The sequence below is a fragment of the Toxoplasma gondii genome, chromosome VIIa (genome assembly GCF_000006565.2).
Source record: "Toxoplasma gondii ME49 chromosome VIIa, whole genome shotgun sequence".
Lineage (NCBI taxonomy): Eukaryota > Apicomplexa > Conoidasida > Eucoccidiorida > Sarcocystidae > Toxoplasma > Toxoplasma gondii.
In genome coordinates, this window is record NC_031474.1 from 2429247 (window position 1) to 2454093 (window position 24847).

General features: G+C 53.1%; 3 protein-coding genes across 3 annotated transcripts; all 3 read right to left on the bottom strand.

Moving 5' to 3' along the window:
* Positions 1-3525: 3525 nt before the first annotated feature.
* Positions 3526-4202, bottom strand: TGME49_203560 (hypothetical protein; the record flags this gene model as incomplete). Its single annotated transcript, XM_018779258.1, has 2 exons — positions 3526-3934; positions 4171-4202. The coding sequence occupies 2 exons, from the start codon at positions 4200-4202 to the stop codon at positions 3526-3528; spliced, it is 441 nt and encodes a 146-aa protein (XP_018637350.1).
* Positions 4203-4377: 175 nt separating this feature from the next.
* On the bottom strand, positions 4378-11920 carry TGME49_203540 (RNA binding protein, putative; the record flags this gene model as incomplete). The annotated part of the gene is made up of 8 exons (XM_018779257.1): positions 4378-4841; positions 5647-6025; positions 6384-7205; positions 8193-9055; positions 9502-9703; positions 10381-10527; positions 10983-11135; positions 11567-11920. 8 exons carry the CDS (start codon positions 11918-11920, stop codon positions 4378-4380), a joined length of 3384 nt encoding a protein of 1127 aa, XP_018637351.1.
* A 4248-nt stretch (positions 11921-16168) lies between these two features.
* TGME49_203520 (hypothetical protein) lies at positions 16169-23683 on the bottom strand. The gene is made up of 2 exons (XM_002367593.2): positions 17795-23683; positions 16169-17386 (listed from the first exon to the last, which is right to left on the bottom strand). The coding sequence occupies exons 1-2, from the start codon at positions 23285-23287 to the stop codon at positions 16640-16642; spliced, it is 6240 nt and encodes a 2079-aa protein (XP_002367634.1). The 5' UTR covers positions 23288-23683; the 3' UTR covers positions 16169-16639.
* Between the last annotated feature and the right edge of the window lie 1164 nt (positions 23684-24847).

The window sequence follows — 24847 nt, forward strand, 5'->3', positions numbered from 1 at the left end:
GAGTGAATATGATGATTCCGCTTCGTCCATACGCACGCACGGCCGCAGATTACTTTTGAAAACGAACTGTGGGGGAATACGTATGTATCCATGTATAGGAAGGATGCCGTGGGAAACGACAAGACCCCGTTATGACCCTCTGCTGTGACACAGTCGTTCCCGGTTCAACCTTCTCAAACGGAAGAAGAGTTTTCGACTGATGCACCGGGCTTCTTGTGCAAACTGCCACAGACGACTCAGTGCTGCAGAACTACTGTATTCAACAGCGTTAGGGACACAGTCACGATGCAGTTTGCAAACTGAAGCGTCACATCGCTCGAGAAACAAATTCACTTGGTGTGGGGATTTTTCTACATGACGGGCGGAAAAACAAGTTCATCAAATACGTGACTAAGAGAAGTTCTACCTACACAGAGGACAACACTGATAGGGAGCTGCTTCCGTCACAGTTTTTGTGCAGCGCACGTTCTGCTGCTGGAATCGTTAGGCGTTTGTATTCGTGGTGTTCGTTGTCTGCCTCTCTTGCACCTGGTACGTAATAGTGCACATACACGAGGACGGAAGGAACTCACCCCCGTCCATAGATATGAGGACCAACGCCTGAACTTGCAGGCGCATCTGTTGTACATCACTAGATACTGCTAATACCGCCGTATACTATATGATACCTGCCCGGTGCAATAACATGTAAACGTCAGCTCTGCACATTTCCATTTTGTATTGTCTCTTCGAGCCCCACGAAAGTGTTCCTTGTTTCGCTGTAGCGATCGCTGGACACTTCTAGTTTCATCGGGCTCTGACAGACAAAAACGGTCACTACCGAATTCCTGTTCGGGAAGTACCTTGCACTTCTACTATTTGACGAGCATTGAAGCTCTTTCCGGACCTAACCGATTGGTGCATTTGCAGTCACCGGCTGTAGCCGGGTCGATCGCCTCAGAACAGTGGATGTGGAGGGACAAGAGTTTCTGGTTTGCTTCTGGGGGGAAAGAGGGAAGCAAGAAGACATTTGGTCTCCTGACCTATTCGGATCTGATTCGTTCCACACCGCAAATTCTTGGACACTGAAGCAAAAACAAGCACGATACAAGCCGACGGTAGTTTTCCTCGCAAACAAAGAGGGGGCGGGTGCTACCTGCCCCAGTGAATAAGGAAATCTTGATAGTGAAACACACTGAGCATGTTTTTACTGTCATCTCTTGAGCAAACCTACACAACGCGCATTCTATAGAATAAACAGAAAAAACCACTCTCACCGGACAGTCGGTTCGAGAGGTACAGATGCTTATTAAACGGGTAATCACGACCCTTGCCTCCCTCATGCAAAGTGCGATATCAGAAAAAAGACATGTAGCGTTCGTTTCTACCCATGGAACTCCTGACAATGTTTTTCTCGCAAAATGACGGACACCGTTACATCGTGTAGAAAAACTGCAGTCACTGAGGTAAAATGCACGGGAAACCCATACCAAAGGAAACGCCCGTTCGTAATTTAACCAAACCGCTTTGGGTACGCGATGAGTGGAGCAGCGTTGGATGACCTTTGGCGCACCGAACGACCCACGAGTAGACAGAAAAACTAAATAAATAATCTTCAATTTCGGTGAAGGTACCGACGTTTTCGTGGTAGTCCCAGAGTATGTTTGTATGTGCGCGTCGCCAACGAAAGCAATTTGCTCCTAAACGAACTCACCAATGCATGGACGAAGTGCCGACATTTACGGTTTCCTTCCTTCGTAACTGCTCAGAGACTCATGTGCCGCAGACAAAGTCACTTCCTTTGTAAGTCTCCCTTTTTCATAGCTTCCTCGGCATCTCTGCTTGCCCATATGTTTTTTAAAATGGGCAATCGTAGGGGCGAAGCCACACAACGTGACCCAAAACACGACACGATCCTAACTGAGCATACGTGTATCAGCTGCACGGGTAGCACTGGATAGAAACGAAACGCTGTCCAAGTCTCGTTTCTCTGATCCGGGCAACACTTCTGCAACCGGGATACGCTCAACTATGTGCCGAACGTTCCAGAAACGATGGCGCGTTGAGCCTTGAGAATATCTATACACAGTCGCTGACGCATGTCGAGCTATTTTGTGCCGCTACGTCAGTATTGAGTTAATGCGTCGGTACCTCAGGGAAACACCGAGGAAAATAGGCGCTGAAACGCCCCCCTCTATTCAGCAAACAGCGGATTGTGGCGCCAGCAACGCTACTTCACGCCCTGAAAATAACGACAGGAGCTGCAGCCCATGTCCGTACCATTTACAGTAAATAAACATAGAAAATTCGAATTCTGTCCCCTTGCTTCCCACAAATAACATTCATTTTCAGGGATTCTGTGACTCAGATGCCCATGTTCCGTGCGACCCCCGGTTGCCAATTACACACCACGAGAGGTGAAATGCCTGTCTAAACCGAAGAGAAAATTTCATACACATTATGACTTGTGCATAACAAAATGGGGAAATCTGACATGTTTCTGCCACCAAATTTCTGACACATGGGTGCGCCATCCTGCGACGGTTTCCTCCATTCAACAGCTCCCTCTGTATTCACGTTGGTGTACCTTGAGGAGATCACAACTGTACGATTGAAAATGGTCATGAGAACTCACACATCAATGCCTTAGTACCTCGGCACACTACACCATCCACCGCACGAGCTTGTCTGACAGCGGCAGACGTCTTCGTACCCTCGTATTGTTGGCCATGACACTCTTCACATAACGCGGAAATAGTTTCTCCATCGTTTCCTCGTCGCTCAGAACACCCACATACAGCGCGACACAGGCGACTCCCGTAATTGAATAAAACAGTTAAGAGCCACTATTTTCACTCTTATTCTAATGCCGAAATTGAACAAGAGAAAAGGAAAGAACGACTGGAGGCTCCCAGCCAGATTCTAAAGTCGAACGGTGTAAATTGTCGACTATGCAGGTCACACTGAAAAACCGTGTCGAACTAGATACGGATGGCCAAGCCAGAGTTGCTGCCAGTAGCGAAAGACTCTCCGAGGACACAAGAATGCGTAATGGCGACAGCTCGGGAGTTGCTATCTGAACAAAACGTGCCCGAAAACCATTCCACGTAGCAGGCAGCGTTCCATCGCCGGAAACACATTTCGGCCCACCAGCTTTGCGCTTTCCGGACACTGACAGGCTGCCCACACGCATGGACAAATATTCTCCCGCGCAAGAAAAAAAAAGGTGTTGACTATGCTTGTGTACGAACAGCGACACATCATCTGGCACCTCAATCGAGGAAACTAACTGTATACACATGGCAATTCCTGGAATAACTCCAACATTCGGCATTACCGGCTGTACACAGGCTGGCAGTGAGAAGCGCATATCAACTTCCAACAGCACAAGACCTCCAATATTGTAACCGATGAAAACAATTGCTTTACCGAGTCCCAGTATCATGTTACCAGAAGAGCACCTCCGCCTCAGAAGTGGCACACTCATGGAGGGCCTGTACCATGTGTAAAACCCCCTTTCAGGTAGCGCCATCTTGCAGTCACATCTCAATCTATGGACTGAGATTGCACATTGAGGTAGTAGTCACTGTTGTTTCCCCACGGCGACAATACACCGCGTTGCAAACCGAAACAAAAATGATTCGCGTTCGGATTGAGCGCGCACCGAGACACTGGCGAACGTACGTATACATGCAGATGCTCGGACGTCAACGGCTGTCTGACGACAAGTACGTCTACCGCATATGAAATCGTTGCATGTCTTCCTAACAAGAGAGGCCATGGGGCCAAATGGTCCCGGCCTAGACCAGTCATCCTCCTCCATGAAGCCCAGAGTGGCTGAGCGGAACAGACGACCAGCCAAAAAACACATGAAAAACACTTTGCAAAGAAACTGGTAGAGTGGTGAGGTTTACCCGACAGAATGAATGCTGTTAAAACGGAAGCGCAAAAGAGCCTGCATGGATATACATAGGGAGCAGGAAGACGAATTCTGTGACTCTGTGAGAAACGGTACACAAGGCAGCAGAACGTAACCTGTGTGTCACCCCCACGATGCATGAAGCACTTGAGGCTTGTAGCGTGTGCGCCTGGGAAAAATCTACCACAATGCCATTGCATTCTTGCAGTTGTGCTGCTAAGCTTGAAGGAAACTACAGTCGGTCAGTTGCCTGTCATTCCCTCACTTCGTACCTGGGTGTTGGCAGATGGCGTGCTACACCCATGGCTAAAACGAAATTCGTGTCAATTTACTGTCTTTGGCGATCCCCGCCACGCCACAAAACACCTCCTGCCAGGAGAGATGATAAAATGTACGACATTGGGGCACAACACAGGACAGCCATTTAGTCATTTGTACACTATACAATGGGTGTTACGTACCGCGACGTCTCTTCCCCGTCATACGTCACGAGAGGAAGCCCCAACGAAGTCATATCTCGATGGGCCCAACAAATGTTTAGCAGAGTCACCCATGTTCTTTGTACGGTCAACTCCCCATCTCCCAATTCCGCTGTGACCATAGCCCGCGTCTGTCGTTTCCATGGCATACGCTGGCCCCGGCAGAATCGCAGAAGGCCGGTGACGGGCGGAGAGCCCGAGAGGTGAACCGCCACTTTCGGTCGCCGCTGGAGAAGGCTGCGAGCTCCCCGTGTCGGCACAGAATGCGGGCGAGCCGTACAAACTAACAGAGGAAGGAAGCAAACCATCCACAGTTGAATCAGCATCCTCTCCAGGCATTGGCTGAGCCACGTGAAATGAATCTTGGTTTCGCCTCATACGCGACTGGCGCATGGTGGCTACAAGCATAGCTGCCGCAGCAGCATCCTCTTGTTGGCAGCATTTGTGAAGCGAGTGCTCCCAACCTGAAAACGGGAAATGAACCACCTTGTACGTTTGCCTATAAACAGAGAAGACTGATGGTTCTTTTTAGAGGTCACGTGCGTCTACAGGCCGCCAGCCTATTAACTAGTGCGTCGCTTCAGCAAACCTGACTGAACCAACCGACCGTCAGCCCAACAGCGCCCTCGTGCATAAACCTCCTGGACAAACGCGCGTGTACTTTTTGTTTCGTCATACCCAGGCAACACAAGAGACAACGGCGATGCTGGTTTGCTTGTCTGCATACTACATGCAGTAGGGTTCAGCGCTGACGACAAAATGGATTTACTAGTTTTCACGCTGTTACAAAAATAACGTGAATCGTTCAGTACACTGTACACGATGTACACAGAACAACCACCCAAGGAAACGTGAACAGATACCACCCGTGAGGGTTATTGCAGCACCTATACTCGCATTGAACACACAACATGTTCACGGCTGTTCCCACTTTGAGCTTCTTGGGGGAGCCGCGCCGCCAGAGATAGCGGAATAAACACGGAAGTTCGCACATTGCACTCGTCAACTGCTTCAAAGGACTGCGACAGAGGCTGCCTCTCAAAGGACGCGGTAAGAATTTTTTGAGCGGCGCACAAAGTAAACACTTCGTCCCACCTACTCGGCGTAAATGCACGAGGCCTATCTTAGTGCAGAAAGTCATGTAGCAGCTTTTAACCGTAGACCGACCTGAATGCGAAGCAGCACTAACATACAAGCGGATACAACGGCTCCACACCCTTGGGATACATACTAGCCAAAATGTATTTCCTTATCTATCCACTCACGTACCGGAGATATTCCTCAACGCCAAAGCAGCTTCGAAGAGGGCAGAGGTAGTTGTCCCACTTTCTCCCTGGATTGCGCATTCGAATGCTGGTACAGCGGATATCGCTGCTCTCTGCTTTGCCTCGGACGCTAGCCAGTCAAGCGTAGAAGAACTGTGGCTCTTTTTGCCCCCCCCGTTTTCTCTCTGTGGTGCTCCAGGGACCGGCAGAAAAGGCGTGTTTCCGCTAGGGTCGCCCACGCCACTTCGTGGTTCAGAGCACGACGCAGCCGTAGAAAGCCATGTGCTGTCATTGCAGTTGTTGTAAGCGGGCGTCATACGAAGGTTCTGCGCATACTGTTCTTCACCCTTTTTAATCTGCACCTTAAGCCGCTTTCCATTGACCTGAGTACCAGCAGCAGGACAAGCCCGGAAATCACGGGGCGGTCACAGTCGACCGGGAACACATCAACGCCCTCTAAAGTGACGACGCTTCAAGATGCCTTGAACCGCCGCGCAATGTGAACAAAAGATTTCTCTGTATGAATGACAGAACGAGCGAAGCTCATACTGCTTCAAACGGGAACTGAAGCAGAATGGGGATGCGATACACGTGGTCTTCAGGTCAAGGCAGACTACAAGCGCCGAGCCGAGTTGACGACAGTGTACATGCACTGGAAGACGACGCATCAGACTCTAGCTGCCTGTACACGGATGGGAGCACAGCCTCCGCAGCACCGAGCGTCTCACGCTGAACCCTCACCTGAAATCCATTCATGGCCGTGACGGCTGCCGCAGCCGCCTGTCCGTTAGCGAAGCTGACGAACCCGAATCCACGATTGCGTCCGGAGAGTCGATCCGAAGCAATGCGGGCAGAAACGACGGGGCCGTAGACGCTAAAATGTGTCAACAGGTCGTGTTCGGACCACTCGTTGGGAATGTGGAAAATGAAGACGTTCGCGCCCGGAGGCCCGTGCGCCTGACTGCCGATGCCCCTTTGAGGAAGCGTCCCGGTCTGTGCCCGAAGTCCACTGAGAAAACGGTTCATTCCATCTCGACTGCGCTCATCGCCGCGGCGAGAAAACAGACTCTCCTGTCCTGAAGTTCTCATATCAGCCTTCGCATACAGAGAGGGTAGATGGCCAGTATCCCAGGTCATAGCATCTGGCGGGAAGAGGCGGTCACCGTTCTCCGTTTGCGGGTTTCTCAGGGCCTCCGCTGCTGAACTCGTCGCCTGGACGCAGACATCGCTGATGGAAAACGCATCTGCCGACAAGGCAGCTGGTAACAACGCACCTCCCCCCGGGTGCATCAGATTCCGGGAAATGCGTTCGTGGATGTCATTCGGCACAACACAGGCGGAGGGGTACGTTGAAGGGCACGGCTCGTGCAGTGAAGTTCCGTGTTGGCAGCTGTCTCTGTCAACTCCAGCAGCAGAACCTCCACATCTCGATGAGCATGCGGACAACTCATTGGAGACACAACCCGACGTGCATCCATGATTGAAGGTGGTTGCGGATCCGCTGGCGGCCTCACTGGTCGGCAGAGACGGAGTCGACGACGTGTTCTCGTCGGTGCAAAACTCCTGAACAGGAAACCACCGGGGACGAAAGTGGGGACGAAGCTCGACGGGCGGAGGCTGTCAGATCACACGGGCATCTCGTCGGCAGAACGACGTCAGCAGTAAGTGGTTTTTTATAACAGACGGATGTGGTGCATCCCCATTTTCCACGGCAATACGCGTTGCTTTCCGGACATCAAGCGATAGAAACACGTGTCATTGCCACCCCACCCTCGGATCGCCGCTCTGTCGACCAAAGGGGCTAGAGAAGCACTGTTGCATGTTCTTGAAAAAAACAGGTTGTTTTATTACAGTAGCACGGAGGAGCAAGTCAAGCATTTTCATGATCCCCAATGAACATGTGTATAAACACGAAAATATTTGAAAGCAGACGACGATGCAGACAAACATATAGCCGCGGCGGGCAAAATGTACGGCCGCGAAAAAGCTGACAGCACGGATCGCTTGCGATTGCCAAGCGAACGACTTCAGTTACACGCTTTGAAACAATGAGGACACCTCGTTTTGCTTCGTGGAATACCGGAACGTGTGACGACTGTTTAGCAAAGTCGGCAATCATATCCACCAAAGATAAAAGCAAACACAAAACCGTAGCGGTTACCAGTCCTTGTGAGACCACATGCTACAGGCGAGCGAACACGAAATCCGCAACTACATTCGCCTGTGAATACGAACGTGCGCCTTTCCCTCCGTTTCACATCACCAGAAGCGGAAACACATCTACAGATTGAGACCCACAGAGACAGCAGGTGAGAACGATTGGGCGAAAGACAGCCGCCAAATACCAAGGTGGCTGGCGAAACGTCAAAGATCCAGAGAGGCCCCAGTAGCGTCCAGAAGGGGGAGTTCGAACGGTGCAACGAAAAAACACTGTCACAGTGCAGCGCGTTACAATGCAGTTGCCAAGGAACAAGTCACTAACCGAGGTGGGGACAGAGTGTCCAACACACAGCGTGGCTATGCATCTTGGACCAACCCCCCTTCGCCTACTGCCAATTCTAGGCGCAGCTTCGCAGTAAGAGAGGCAATGTCAATCTCGTGGTCTTCACCATCGAGGGCGCTAGGAGCCCGTGTGCGTCCACCGCTACCCGAGCCGGAGCCGGCATTACAGTCTTCTACCTCCTTTGTGTTTGGTGGCTGGCATTCACGCGACCCGTGGGCTGTCCACACTCCCGAGGGCAGATCCTTCGTGGATGCATGCGTCGGATTGGATGGTTGCTTCCGTACGGGCTTCCCTTCCTGGGCCTGCCGTTCCGCGCCAGCCGCCGCCGTTGATAGACTCTGTGTCTGAATTACTGCATCTTCACACTGCTTGACCTCTTGGTTCGCGTGTCCTGCTTCAGGCTTCTCCCCTCCGCGTCCGTTCAGCGATAGATGCCCCAAGGTCTGGAACAAATCTTCGATGGATCCGCACTTCGACCGCATCTCGTCGTTTCTCTCGAGGTTAGAGCGCCGCTTCTCCCTCATCGCCTCGCAGCGCGTACCCACGGCAGAATCGCTCGCGGTCCAGCCCACCGGTCGACGCCGGTCGGCCAACGACAACCAAGCAGTCATCGCCATGCGTTCAGAGGTCGAGGCAAAGAAATCTTGCTCCTCTCCGAGGCAGCCCAAGACGGCGAGCGAGTCAACACGAGCATGTCGCTCCATTTCGGCTTGCGACCGCAAGATGCTCGACGAGGCGCCCACCTCTGATCCGTCGGCCCCCAGCGCGGGCGTGTCACTCACGTTGCAATCCAGAATGGAGAGGAAACTCGCCGATGCACTAGAAGTGCGGGATGCAGACGTCGTGCCGTGAGCCGAAGCGGACGACCGCCTGTTCTCTGCAAAACGAACTTCCATGGCACGCTGCGAGCCTAGAGACGAAAGAGAAACACCACATGCAAGTGACGCAACCTGATACTGCAGGATAATGCTACAAGGAAAAACACTGGCGTCCAGGGTTCCACCGAAGTTTCTAAGCGTCCACAGTTCGCAATTGGCTGGAGCCTGGGCGAAGATGTAAGATAAACGCCGCCAGCCATCTACACGAAAGAATTGAACTTGACCTACACGATTGAGCACTTACATACAGAATCTATGGTGTCAGAACTGCCCGGATGTATTTGCGAGTTCAAATGTCCGCAGCTGTCGCTGTATGTCTGTATACACGGGCGTGTGTCGTGGAGGATCTGTATGCTCACACGAGTTCATGTGGAAAAAGCCACCAATCCGGCTACACCGTATGCAGATGCACAGTGTCACAATGCGCGAGTCACGCTACATAAAATAATCCACCGTGTTTAGAGGTGTTTTACCAGACCTGGCATGATGACTTTTCCGTTCAGTTCGCTTATGGCAAAGAAGGCTTCTTCCTTGTAGGCGAACCGGACAAACGCACAGCCAGTGCGACTCTTTTTTCCGGGTCTTGGGGCCCCTCCACTCAGATTTGCTCCATTGCCTGGTTCGTCCTTCATCAGGAAAACTTCTTCGACGCGGCCGAATCTCTCGAACAGGTCCCGAAGCTATCACATACGAGAACAGCACCAAAAAAGAGAACTAGATGCTTGCTTGTACGAATTAAAACCGGAAAACAGCACTGTGACCACGACACCCAGAACACTTCCACCTCCCAATACGTATCTCTAGCAATCGACAATTGAAGAAGAAACAGAGGAATTTGATCGCACCTCATGCACATGCTGATGTACTGATCCACACGACCCAGATCCTGTTCCAACCACGAATCAAAAACGAATCCTGGAAAAAGGATGACCAAGAACACAGAGGCCCACATATTTACTACCGACATTCAGAGGAAACAAGAAGTTAGAAATGCCTCCTACACAGTCCCTCATTTGGGCGCCTCACCGTCAGCGCTATGAAGCACTAGTTCTAGTCTTGTTTCAGGTTGAGATGTTTCCGAGACAGACACACTGGCGAATCATTTTGGTGGCCATACACACGAGGCCAAACGAGCTACAGAAGCACGGGAAACGCAATGCATACTACAGAATTGAACACACACCGACACGGATAGAGATGAACTAGACTGTCTACATAGACATACCGTAGATGTCGGAAACACTTCAGAACGCATGCGGCTGTCTGCGAATTTGAATAGTACCCGCGTTTTCGTGGCTTTTCCGCGGGAACATTTCGCCATCAGACAAAGGTAGAGAATTTGTAGGATAGGACTTACAGCGTCTTCTTTGATATCCGGTGGCAATGAACCCACAAACAGCTTGACCTGATCTACGCCGGCCGCTGCCCCACTCCCGCTAGTGCCGGGAAGTCCTAAGCGTTCTGCCTCGCCTACAGCATACTTCACTTGCAGGCCTCCGAGCGCCTACAAGCATCAATTATTGGCTGGTACGCAGAATCATGCTGATGCATACCAAGCTGGGCGTGCCTTGCCAGACACAACTATATGCTACGCTGCACAGACATTTGCCCGTAGCTTTTTAGTGCAGTAGACATACACAGTTGCCTCTCTCTTCATAAATATATAAATAGATACAGATGCAAATTATACATATTTACAAATAAGCGCTCCCGTATGTGGGCGGCGCTTGGAACTCGAAATCAGAAACGTAAACATGCCTACCCCTTCTTCTTGTCTCGCTTGATAATACGCTTTTCGTTCAGTCATGATAATGCGCTGTGTGGCTCGCATCTCAAGAACCCAGTGAATCTGTTGAATCATGGTCAGCGGAGAACGTCACACTTAACCTGTTTTCAATCGTAGCTGAACACCAGGACAGACACCACGTTCATTTAGCTTGTAGGTTAACTGAAACGTACCGGGTCGAGCACGTAAGCACTATCAAGGTGGCGGATCGCTCGATCTGCGTCAGTGATCGACTGCATGGTCACGAAGGCGCATCCTTTGAAGGCGTTCGTGTGGCGGTCACGGATGAGGACGACATCAGCGATGGGTCCAAACTGGTTAAACAGCTGTCGGGGCAAGAACATGGATGCGAAGAGTAGAGCACATCGCTTACTCCGGCCCGAACATGTTCATCCTCCGCACTAGTGCAGTACCTCGGGCAAGTTTCCAACCGTCTGGTTTCACTACGCCAGTCATCTAGACAAGGTTTCGCGCCCTCGGTTTACATACACGCGTGACACCCACAAATCCGCATCAAAATAGTTGCGGTTCTGCGTGTCGACAGACCTTCATCTGTGCGCACATTCTGCTGTGACAACACATGATGCCCAACGCGTGCCGTCCTTGTTCGAGTGAACAGGAACTACTGATGCTTGCTTCGATTCTTGGAATACGATATTGAGGGGAGACTTCGAGATGGAGACTTCGAGATGATGCCACCGCTTCGGGTTCTGCACAAAACGTGCAGTGCCTGTTCTATGCGAAAGCTCTTACTTACTGTACAAAGTATGTCTTCCGTGACTGTCAGAGGCAGGCGTCCAACAAAGAGTTTGACCGCTACTGGAGGAGCGCGAGAGCGGGACACGCTTGTCCGAGCCAGCCCGAGGGCTGTTAAGCTATCGAGCTGTGGAGAGTGGTTGTTGGTCGAGCATGCGGTCGGGGCGAACATGCCTAGGCTACTATCGGTCGAAGCCCCGAAGGAGTCGACACCGCTTGAGAAACACGCGTTCCCCGCGTTTACAAGAAACACGTCCCCCGGTCTCTTCACTTCCGCCTGAGTTCCCTGAGCCCACAGTGCAGGAACCGGGGCGGACGAGATGGCTTTTGGCCTTTCAACGGAAGAGGACTCCATCGCTAAAAGAATCGTCGCCTGGAAATGGTATGTACTTATTTCTATGCACGCGCATGTATCTAGATTGTGTGTGCAGGTAAACGCATTTATAACTTAGGAATGCGTTCCGCACCGAAGAGAAGAGTCGTCCTTCGGTGGTAGCTGAAGTTCCGAACGAACCTCCTGTCCCTTGTGCGGTTTCCTCTGACAAAGGTAAGTCAGCACCAATGCACGGAACGGGAGTCAATGCAGCGTTGATATACCGACCGGCTTGTCTGTTCCTTGCTACGCGGGTGTCACGCGAGCGACAACGGCCGCCGAGAAACTCTACGAAGCACCTGCTCCGGAAAAGAACTGGAACCCACGCGCATCAGCGAAAACCGAGACAGCTGCTGTCGGACGGATGACTGGACAATAGCCGCCAGCTGGAGCTGTACTTCTACCGGGACGGGCGTCTCACTCCCTATCTCACAGCATTATGACCGGAACTGGACGCAGCCTCTTCACTCACCAATCTGTAATCATTGTGACAGCTCGCGAATCCAAGTCAGCTGCTGTGTCACGGACACCCAATCATCAATTTTTAACGGAAGCGGCACGGCCATTGCACACACGAGATTGTAGGACATATGCTAAGTAGAGCAGTGACATCGTTTGAATGGAGCCACGGCACACGGAATTCGGCACTTCGGCACATATTTCCTCCCTTCGTCTTTCTATTTCTCCCCTCAAAGTAAAGGAGAGGTACGACACAGGATCTCTCGATGCGGCAAAGGTGGTTCCTGACTACGCGACCGAACAACGCTACTGTCGAGGGGTCGGCCGACGTAGGAGAGAACAGCGTCTTCCAAAAAGACTGGACGCACCCCAAATTAACGCTTCCTCAGATGACACGTGACGTAAAACAACAACAACGAATGCCTGAGGCCTCAATCTTTCGAATCTGGCATGGGCATCCGACTCAATTCCTAGGTGTACCCCCACGAGAAAGCTTTCTCAGCCAGCCCGTTGAACAACAATAGCTACTTAAGTGTCAGTCCTTATTCGTCTCCAGTCTTTTCTATGCTTCTTTACCCCGTCACCCAAAAACTTCCCGTTGGGGAAAAGTGGTCCTCGGAGGTAAAGAATGAGTCGCCGGACAGACCAAGGCTTCGGGCCTGTCCTCGACTCAAGCATCTAAAATAACGACACTTTTCTATGAACTCGTCCTCAGAAGAAGGGTGTGCCATACACACTTGTACGCTTGACTTTTCACCAGTGCCACACACAACACCGCCCGTCATGAAAATCTGAGAGACACGAATGGAGGCGGTCACCCAGCCGACAGAATAGATAGCGACGACGCGACCGCTGGGGGAGAGCGCCTCCTGACAAGGGTGAAGAGCCAGGGACGGGTGAACACCAAACAAAAACGAGGAACAAAAGCAAAACAAAGAGAATCGCGACAGGCGAACGCCACACGTATGGCAGACTGACAGGATGTGATTTGACTGGAGGTTCTTTTTGCGCTTGCCAATCCGACACGCAGAATGGACGCCTACCAAAGAGACGCAGCCTGCCCGGGCTCACAGCGTCGGCACTCACAGGGCCAACTTAGTGTACGCGAGTGGCATGAAAGCGGTTTACCCGACACCGCGACGAGAGAAAAATGAAAACCACTTTTCGTTTCTAGTCTGTACTGTTCTTCTCGTGTCCGTGTCGCAGCAAGACGAACTCGCATACGGACAGATACAGTCGAGGCCACGAGGCAGCGCACACTTGAGCAAGGTCCCAAAAAATAAGTGTGTCTGCGCTCAACTTTCGCGTAGGGGATGAGGATATACGACTTGTTTACGCTGGAAAGAACACAGAATTCTCCTCACTTCTTAAACGCACTCAAACCGGTCCGGCCTCACAGAGAGGGCACGCCGAGCAGTTCAAGGTCATGCAAGGCTCGCGGCTGCGCTGCACACCTAGGAATTTCTGAAGGGAGCTACACCTGCCTGGTGGCTTCAAGTTCATGTGCGACACGTAGACACGAGAAACGCGAAGGAAAGGATCTCCACCAATCGGTGATATGCATCCGTGTTGATCGAGTAGAAAGTTCAGGAGACCAGCAAGCCTAGCACTAGCGATATATGCGGGCTGCCGACAGCCACGGCAGAACACATGACCTTGGCAACGGAAGCACACACCCCAAAAGCCGTCCGAAGCTCAAGCATGACCCAAAATCGAGCAAACAAAAAGAGCCTGCGCACTTCTTGCCGGTCAGGGAAGGGAGAACGACGGCCACTCTTACTTGCCCCACATTGTTTTTTGTACCCACGAAAAAGCCGCCTCTCAAAAAACCGCCTGAATGTGTGCGCTCGGTACCCCGGGCACGGCTTCAGGGGAGGGACGGCGCGTCTCCGAACGTGAGCTGCGAGGCGGCGACATTCGTGTACCGCCTTCAAGAAAGAAAGACACGGTCAACAGCTTCATACATATGTGTGTACCTGAGTAGTTTGGCACAAACCCTATGCATTAGGCGGTTCTTTCTGAATTTGAACGTACAACGGGACTTTTTAGTGGGCAGCGGAGAAGTTGGAGCATTAGAAGCTTATAGCTTGGTCAGCTCACCAACAACCTTGCGTTACAGCCAGAATCATGCTGCTTTGGTTTCTGCGCCTTTGAGGTGATTTGCGGAGGAACATCCTAGCTGGACAGACGAAACATGGCCGAGAGGTCGATATTTTTCCTAGCATCGTTTCTTCTGCGCTGGAAAGGAAAGACGGCCATGGAACAACAAAATCGTGTTATACGGCGGTATAGCGAGAAGGTTTTCACTCGGCTTTCGACTTCGGAAGCCGTGTCCTCGAGGGACGAGGAGCTGGGTTCCAGGTGCAGGATCTTGGGGAGAGTCTGACTTTGAATCTCTAGTCAGGGCACCTGACGGCAGAGTCGACACCTTCTTATGTCTCCCACAGGTGCAGTAGTATATGGGGCTCCTCCGTGCATCACTGAGCAACATTTTTGAGAGTCCCATTTTAGTGGCTAACGTTTTGTTGCCGGCTTTTAGTGGGTCGCAGTCGGCAGCGAAGAACTGCCCCCACGATTAGCATTCCGACGTTTAATCTGTGAAATCTGGAGGGAGATACCAGGTGTATCTTAAGCACCGGGGACCGGGTAGACACGAAAACTATTCCATCCGTCCAACAACCGAAGTAATCTGTGCCGGCCTGTGAAGAGATCGCCGCAACCGTGGACGACAGTGACATAAGCAGATGAGGCCACGCCTTTCAACGGTCTGCTACTAAACGATACCGGAGACTCCTTCCTACACATCGTAGCAACACGCGAATTTACTGACGCACATTCAACAGGAGGCAAGTTTCTAATTTCAGACGGGCACATCGTTGACAAGAACACATACGTGACGGCGAATAGATGATGCTGACAGTTGCGGCCAGTACAGCGGTTGTTCGAAAAGGTATTCAAGACTCGGGCAGATTGAGAGATGATGCAGGAAGCGACGTTCGTGGTGATGGGCCTTCAACGATTCCGCCTGTAAAACGTGCTGCGAATGCTCAACTCTAGCCCAAATTGCTACCAAAGCTCGGGCTCTTCAGAGGCGGGAAGCACCTGGTATGAAGCGCAGCTCCGATGAAGGGGTGCTTCTGCCCATGAAAAATATAAAGTAAACGTATATCAATGGCATTTGCCTTCACGTGGTCCTCTCCTGCTACTTGCCTCAGCGCCAGCGATGCGTTATTGGCATTTCTCAAGGATGAACAATGTCACTGATCCGGTCCTTTTGTGGGACATGCACCTTCATGCGCAGGCTACGACTATGAGAGGACATCTCAGAATTTTCAGGCTCTTACGAACTGTGTGCAGACACCCCACACTGATACGGTGCTTCCTGAGACCGGTGCCGATCGTTCGCTGCTACGGATCTCATTTTGTTTCCACAGTAGAAGTGGACGCCTACACGTGATGAGCTTTGCATCCTACAGTGTTTCAGCCGAACGCATTCTCACGTATCAAATATAACCGACAAGGAGATAAAAACACAGATGTGTATATACGGTGCCAACGAGTATGATGAGCCAACCAGAGAGGCTATCTCCTCGAGTGAGTGTCGCGAAAGATCATGTAGAGGCGTGCGCCTGAAAGCGACAGCGAAATCGTTCGACACGTTAATTGAAACGTTCGGGCCGTTGTAATCTTCATTGCTCTGCCTCTGCTTGATCGAGGCGTCACATTTACTGGCTCCTGCCTTACAAGATCCAACGGGCACATAAATCCAGGAAATGGAAAACGACTCGAGAACTTTCGCGAGGAAATTTTTTACCAGAAACGCATCTGACAAATGATCTCAGCAGATACTGAGAAACGTGGCTGCGCCAAATTCGAGCCATCCTTAGCACAAGAACGCTCGCTTGAGATCTTAGCCCTCAGAGCGGCGCATTTAATTCTCATAACGGCCCCTGTCATTTATAGGCACTGAAATACCTGTCTGCATCCTTTCCACGTGGCAGAACCTTGGAAACAACATGCATCTGCATATACTTCTCGAGTGTAGAAACTATGTGCTTTGACCATAGATTTCCCACTGGCAAATTTGTACGGAGACGTTACCCGCAAGCGTACTGCATCCATTGCATGCAAGGCGTGCAGCTCTACACGATGTTGTAGCGCATTATGTACGCACACCAATGCGTGCAGAGATGTATAAATGCACATTGTTTCCCCAGTGTTCGTTTGATGATGAGTACGCTCTTAGGCTGTGTATCCGCCAGACCCATCTACAGGACGGGGTTCTGTTGGGAAGGTTTCCGAGTTTTTTGACAAGCGACTCTGGGTAGGGCTGGAATTTCCTGCTTCACAGTCTGAGATTTTCTTCCGCTCTCGTGGGGATTCAGCACCCACTCTGTCCGCTTCGCAAGGCGAGGTGCCTTTTCCTGGTTGTGCCCCACACCGGAGGCTCGACGCCACACCCCCAACCTCAATGGTCTCCTCTGCGTTCTTATTCCTGTTAGCCTCGCCTTCCTGCTTACTAACTGCATGCACGTCTGCTGTCCCTTCGCCCTTCTTCTCCGCTCCGGTCCTCAAGGCCTCCAAGCGCGACCCGAGCAAGGCGGTCGTCCCCCCCATTCCATCTGTCCTCTTCTCTTCTCTCGTTTCCCCTTCACTTGACAGTGACTTCTGCGCCTCCTCTCCAGTGTCGCCAGCCGCGCTGCCGTCCCTCGAGTGACTGCCGTTCCTCAGAAAATTCAGGGTCAGCACCGAGTACACAGCGCGTCCTACGGTGCCAGCGACGCCTGCGTCTGGCCGGTGTCTCTCTCCTCTTTCGAAGTCCTCCAAGGACCAGCCACAGCGACGCAAAGCTTCAATGTGCTGGGCGTCGCTGATGCCTCGTCGAGCGCGCCACTCCTCCAAGAAGCTTCTCTCTTCTGTCTGTACAGCCCCGTCGGCGAGAACGCCTGCCACGACAGAGTCGTAGCTGTTGATCGCAAGGCGCAGGGACTGCGGACAACAAGAAAGAAATTAAGATCTCGAATGGGTTTGTCTACCCAGTCCAAGTTCTCTCCCATTTTGCTTTGTCTCTCTGAGCAATCTTTGCGACTACATGTGGTGTCCTCCTTGACGGTACACCTATGCTCAGAGATACTTCAAATCTGAGTGGCAAACGTAATACCAAAGAGTCAAAGCTCCTTCCACAGATTCCACTTGATTCCTCGTGGCCCCGAAAGACGAGCAAATGCGGTGCAACGATATATATATATATATATACATGCATATATATATACATATATGTATATCTCTGTACCTATGCATGTAGAGGAGTACCTAGAGATGCACGTACGTCGGTGCTACGATTTCCACGTAGAAACAGCAAAACAGAAAACTCGTTTTTCCTCTACACTGTCTCACTTGAGCGTACGACCGCTCCACAAGAACTGAAGCAAGACCTTGGAGTACAGGGAAGCCGATTTTCACGGGGTCATCGAGAATGAAGCGGGCAGCAGTTTCGATGTCAAAGACGAGGACGTCGCAGTCTGTTGCACACACTGCTCGTTTGTCCGAGGCTCTCCCCGACTCCAGCGACTCCGCGATTTCTTTCTCCTGCGTCGATCTCGCCTCCTCTTCTTCTCCGAGCATGCCTCGCGGGCCGCGCCGGCGACCGGAACGCAGGAACCGCGACCAGATCGCTTCGTCTTCCTCGTCGTCCTCTTCTTCTTCCGAGACCACTGCTGCTTCGTGAAAGTACGACGCCCGCGTGTGGGTCGCTGCGTTTACCGCGGCTTCTGGAGTACAGGTCTCCGTCGAAGCTGGCCCTTCTCTTTGTTTCAGCGGCGGCAAAAGCAGTCCTTCTTCCTCCTCTTCTTCCTCCTTCTCTCCGTGCCCCTCTGGAGCGTTCGGCTCCCTAGCGGACACCGGCAAACACGTGACAGGGACCCCCGCGTGCGTCGTTTCTGAGGAGCGCGGGCAGCTTGAGGCCCCGGCTCCCGCAACTGTCACAGGCGTCTCAGTGTCCACTCTGGGGTCACCAGCCTGCGATTTCCCCGTCCGATCTGAGGCCAAAAGCACATCCCCGACCCAGCCCGGGGTAAGGCGTGAACCCGCGCGTTCGGAGTCTTCGCCGTCATCACGATCGTCCCGAATCTCACCTTTTGTCTCCGGAGTTCCTTCTACGCTTCCAGCGCCCCCTCCTCCGCCTAGACTTCCAGATCCTCCCAGTTCTCGACTCAACAATGTTGCATCTGCATGTGTCTCATCACTGACACCATGAACTGCCGAGTTTCGCAGAGGAACCTGCACTTCCGACCGATCTTCCTTCAGCATCTCCTGTCCCGAGTCTCCAGAGGACTTCCGCTCCAGCGCATCCAGCGACTGAGGACATCCAACGGCGGCGGAATCTGAACCTGCATCGCTTCCGCCAGCTCCAAGGAGGTTAGGCGGGAGCTTGGACTTCTTAGTCGCCTCCCCGAGCGTGGCGAGACGCCTCAGCGCGGACACGTAGGAGAGAAAGGCCTCGAGACCTATGACTGGAGTTCCGTCGGTGCCAGTATAGTGTTCGAGGAGATCGCCGTGCTGGTAGACGTCAACTCTGCCTCTGAGAATGAACACGAGCTTCTTGACTGGCTCACCCGGACGCGTCAGCTCCGAACCTGCAGGCAGAGTCTCCCAGCGGCCGATGGTGAGGAGAGTGCGGAAACGCCGAGGCGAGAGACCAGCAGGGAGGAAGTATTTCTCGAACACATCGAGCTCGTCGTTCGTGAAGCCCACCTCGTTGTGCTCCGTCAGGTACCGGTAGAGCATGAAGAAGTTGAGAGTGAAGAAGACGACGTTCCACGCCGCGGCGTCGGTCATCGATGGCCTCCGCGTGTAGTTGTACGAGAAGAAACAGATGCCCGCGAGCAGGTTGAACCCGCGAAGCAGGCGCATGTCAGCCATGACTGTCCCCGTCAGCGAGAGAACCGAGCCGGTCGTCACTAACACATTTCCATTCTGGTAGCACCATTCACTCGCCCGCGCCTGGAGCGACGCGAAATGCTTGCCTGCTCTCCCACGGATACGCTGAAAAAACGGCGAGGCCCCCGACTGGGGGGCCCTCAACTGGGAAGTACCGGGTCCGGAGGCAGACGGCAGAAGCAGGAAACGAATCTGGCCAGCCAGAGAGGACGCAAGGCACACCAGACGCGTCCACACACCGCGCCCCATCAAGCTTCTCTCCAGACTCTCGGCTGTCTTGGAGAGCACCAAGAAATTCCCACGCCGGCCATCCACTGTCTCTGGCTTTAAAGGTTCCTCTGCCACAAACGGGAACGCCGGAGCAATTTCTGGGGGTTTCCTCGGAGGAAAAGACGGAGATGGTGCCTCGACCACTACAGGGCCTTGAAATGTCGCAGCTGCTCGCTCAACGTCCTCACGTGTCACGGGAGGCGCTTCTAGCAACGGCGATCCGAGGGCATCACCTCGCGAAGACGACTTCGTCCAAACTCTGTCCTGCTTTATGGCCTGGGACTCGGTGGGGTCGTTGCGTGCAACCACGGTCTCGAGGTACATTCCAAATCCCTCGCTGGCCGTCGGGTCTTTTCCAATGATCGAAGCACTCCCCGAGTTCGACTGCAGCGGCTGTTCCGCGCTGCTCCGGTTCCTGCTGCGGCTTTCCCCGACTCGCTCGTCGCTTATGCGATGTGGTTCAACATCCTCGCGCATGCTGTAGACAAGGGATTCCACCTCCATTGCAGTTGGCTGTCTGGCAAGGGGAGCCTCGCGGCCTAGAAAACCTTCCCTCACGCTGTCTCCTTCGTGCTCCTCGACACCGGGCATATCTGCTCGGACAGGCTTCGATCCTACGGGAACTTGTCGATCCCGCTGCACGCACTCTGAAGAAATCTTTGAAGCGCCTACGACTTCCCCTTTTTCTGACGCATTTATCGAGGTCGCAGGAGCCACGCGATCTCCCTTAGAAAACACCTGAAGTGTGGCATTGGCGACACTCAAAACCGGCTCTCGTTGACGGCTTCCGCCTATCCTGTCTTCAGCAATTTGTTCTTCCTTTGGCAGATCTGAACGAACAGACGCGCTCGTCTCTGAAGCAGAGAAACGGCCCGTACCCGCCGCCTCCGCTCGGCTTCCTGGCGACACTGCTGCCTCTCGTTCCGCCTGTGAATCTAAAGACGACTCATCAGCCTTCTCCCCACTCACGCCACGATCTACATACTGAGGAGACGCCAAAACTGAATCTGTGCAGATCGTGTCTGGCGAACGAGCATCAAGATCCTGGGTGGCATCTTGAGACACTGACAAGTTTACGTCCACACCGGCAGTCGACATCCAGGCGGTGCGTCTTCTCTTCCTTGATTTTCGTCCTATCAGGTCCGTCGAGCCTCGTGAGGCCACCCCGCAGCGAGAGTCACTCCGCACGGTGCGCCCAGTGCCGGGTCTCTCTCGTCTCGACCCTTCGCTCGACCGCGACGGGAGCGGTGGGTCCGTCGCAGATGTCGAAGGAGACGCATGCAGCGCGCGTCTGCGGTCCGGTTCGCCTCGCGTCTTCAACCCTCCAGCTCGCTTTTGCTTGGAGAACGACGGCGTCTGCTTCCGCGACCGAAAGAGCCGGTCGTACAAGCCCTTGAGAGCTGCATGCGCAAGGACGGGAAACTGATAGTTCACGTACAACTCCCGAGACGGCTGGAGAGAAGAGGCAGACGCGGGTGGGCGGCGGACGAGGGACGACGAGGCCGAGTGTCGCGGCGCATGTCGCGTGTGGCGCTCATCGGAGAGGCGCGTTGGGTGGTCTTGACACCTCGTAAGAAATCCCGTTTTCCGACCTATCTCCTGACTTGCCCTCGTCTTTCCCGCGCGAAGAAACAGACGATTCATTTCCTCAGTCCACTCCAGGGCTTCCGCAACCGCCGCCATTCTGCGTGCTGTCGCGGCCGCCGCCGCAGCCGCCACTGCTGCCCCCTCAGCTTGTGACGCATGCGCCGGCAGGCGCAAACTGGGAGGAGAGACTTGGACAGGAAACGAAGAAGAGGCAGGGAAAAGAGACGACGAGGAGGATGGATGAGATGCAGATGAGAGAGAAGAAGCCGCAGTGGAAGACGAGGCAGAAGAGGATCCCGATGAGGCGAACGATGCCGGGAAAGAAGAAGGGAAAGAATGAGCGGGAGAATGCGACGGAGACGCGGTGTGGTAGAAGGGCGGCCCAAAGTGGGGGACCACGGCACCTGCCGATGAAGGCCAGCGATGTCGATGGGGATGTTCAGGCGCACCGGCATGCGGCGCCAAAGTCGACTCTTTCCAATGGGGAGTGAACTGCAATTCATCAAACAGGTGGTACCAGGCCACTATGTCTTCATCGTGAATGTCGAGGGCGCCCGGAGGTTGCAGCGACAAGGAAGGTGCATACTGTGATGTGGGCATGAGTTCTGCATCATGGCGTGTGGCAGTCGAAGAATCGAGGGGTGAAGGAGAACCCAATCTTTCTGAAGATGAAGTCGAAGGAGAAGAACAACGGAGAGCCGAAGATGAGGGAGACCATGCCGAATCGCTGCGCATCACACTACTCACTGAGTCTGGACGCCTCGTCACTTCAGCCTGGGAGTCGCCTAACCAATCAGCGGCTGACACGGGGGGGCACTGTGCCTCATCAGGCGACGCACAGTCTTCTCCAACTCTTTGAGCACTTGCCGTCCCTCCTTCAGCGGCGTCTGGTGAGTTGCCTTGGCTTTGCCGGTTGTCTCGGGTGTCTCCCGCGATGCGGTGAGCAGAGTCCCCCCTCCCGCGGTCGCCTTCAGACGGAGACGCCGAGGACTGGCTAGCCAGGAAGCGCAGAGAGCCGAAAGAGAGCGAACACGGTGTAGCGGTTGACATCGGCGGGAGGGATGGCCGCGAAGAAAAGGCCCGAGAAGGACAGGGGCGCAAGGCAAAGGAAGAACAAGGCGGCGAATCGGAGAAAGAAGACGAGCAAACAGAACTTGGAGCAGAGGTACGGACACAGGAAGGCAGAGGCAGAGTCGGGGCGAGAGCAAAAGGAGACGGCCACACTAGGTCGGATGAAAAAGAGGACAGACGCCGAGAGCAGGAAGAAACGGCCGAAGACACTGCCGACGAGTTGTCATAAGGAAGACTTCTACACCGCGTCGGAGAACCACAGCGAAGGAAAAAGGAGGACTTTGTCTGAATGCAGCCTGCGTGCATCTCCAAAGGATCCTGTCCAGTACCGAGGTAACCCGTTTCAAGGCAAGCGACCTGTCGCTTGTCGTGGGCAGAACCAGACCAGAAAGAAGCGTCGTGCTTGCAGGCACACCTACCTCTTCCGCTCTTGCTTCGGTTGGGATCCACCGCATCAGAGGGAACGCTTTGTTTCGTTTCACGGATAGAAGACGCCAGACGACTCAAGGAGAAAGGCCGAGATGAAACTGAGTGAACCAGGAAAGGCAAAGACGCGAGAGTCGAAGAAGCGCTCGCGGTAGGAAACCGAGACAGAGAAGATGACAAAGATGGAGACAAAGACGGAGACGGACGAAACGATTGGTGAACAGCGGGTGTACAGCAGTGAGAGAGGCCAGCGGGCGGAGACGAAGAAACCGCCCCATCGTTTGTCTGGGAAGAGGTATCGGCCAAGTTGCCTACAGGGGGGGCCGAGGGAGAATAGGTTTTACAGGCGCGCGTCTTCAGTGAGGTTAAAAAAGACGATGTTGAGTTCTTGGAGAAGACAAAGGTGGGCATCTTCGAATGACGCCGAGGAAAAGGTGCCGACCACTCCGAAGAGGATTCTGACGAGCACGGTAAGACCAAAGGTGAGAGGCGAGGCGGGTGCGGACCGGGACAGGAAGCCGACCGGGTTCTGGAACACCGCACTCGCCGACGACTGTGTCGTGCAGAAGCGAAAACGTCCTTGGAAGCTGACGCCATATTCAACGCAAAAACGATATGTGTCGGAAAAAGACTCCTTTTATCTGCCTGGGCTCGCCACCGTGAGGTCCGGTGAGCCACCGCAGTAGCCGCGATTCGGCTACGCAGACATGGAGGAAATAACGGTCTTTCTAGTGGGAAAAAGCGGAGTTAAGCGCACCCGAAAGCGGCAGGGAAACAATCATATGCTGGATTAGGAAACTCGCCAGCAATTATCTCTGCGCAATACACGAGACAGGCTCGACTGATGCGCCATGGGAAGAGATTCTGGGAGCGAGGAACACGCTTTTCCCTGGGCTTGCGGTGTCAAACCAGGAGGCCTACGTTTCCTGCTCCTTCGGATTGTTGTTTTCCGTCGATATAGGCAGCTTCTGCTGCTTGCACGTGGCATTTGCGTGGTTTGTCTGGGTCGGCGGGGCAGGGGCAGGAGAACTCACTAAGGTTCCAAGATAATAACGCATGCGCGACAAGTGATGTGTACGCTGGAGAAGTGTCGCTGGCTGTGCTTCCCGTTTTCTGGCCGACTGTTCGCCAAAACGCTACGCTCTCTGAAAATAATCCTCGTTTTCACGGAAATTCAGCTAGTTTTGCATCTTTGTAACCTTGCTGTTGCTAGGTGATTCGGGAGCCACGCAACGCTACCTTTCCGAAGGTGGATTCTTTTCCTTCTTAGGTGTCGTACACGCAGTCACCTAGCTGGTCGTGAGAACCTTCGCGCGCCTAAACGGAAAAAAGTGAAAACAAGAGCCCTTGTAGTGTCAGCCCCTAGCGAATAACCTGAATAGAGGTCGTTCTGGAAGAAAACACTTTTCTTCCTTGCATGGCGCATTCGCGGGAAGGAAGCAGCAGCTTGTTGTCTCCGCCGAATTAACTTTGTGACTGATGCAGCTTTTGCGACCTGCTTGAAATTGAGTCTTACGTTGCAGATATTCTCCACGTCAACAGCGGCGAACACATTGAAGGATTACTACACAGCTCGCTCCAAATTAGAGGAAGCACACCACCACTCTCAACGAAGGGACACGCTAGCGGGTCGAGGCAGCAAGCAGAAAGTCGGAGGAGAGCAAATGTCGAAGCACTGAGCCTCGGTCATTTTTTTAAACTGTGGGCATCCTGCTGGTGACAGTTCAGAGCGGTGTGTGCAGCAGAAGGCCACAGTCACAATTACCAACTGTTTTTTAGATAAAGACTCAAATTCCTCCGCAAGTTCAACTACTGGCGCTCTCAGCTGCACAGTCAAACTCACTGCTCAAAGCTGACATCAAAACACCAGTGGTGCCTATGTGTCGGGTGAATCCTTCCAGTGGTCCACCGATGTGGTCCTTTCACCCTCCCATGACTCCGGCAAGCACCAGTTGTCCTTGAGTGATTCTTGTGTGTGAAGGAGTGGAACGTGTAGTTACATTCGTGACCGAGCAGCAAGTCATCCAAGCTTCGCATGTTTCCCAGTTCTTCTTTGTCCCCCCCCAAAACAACTCCAAACCGAAATCCACTAACTACCCTGAAGTTTTGACCATTCTGCAGCTCAGGTTTACAGTCGACGGAAGATGAGGCCAGGCC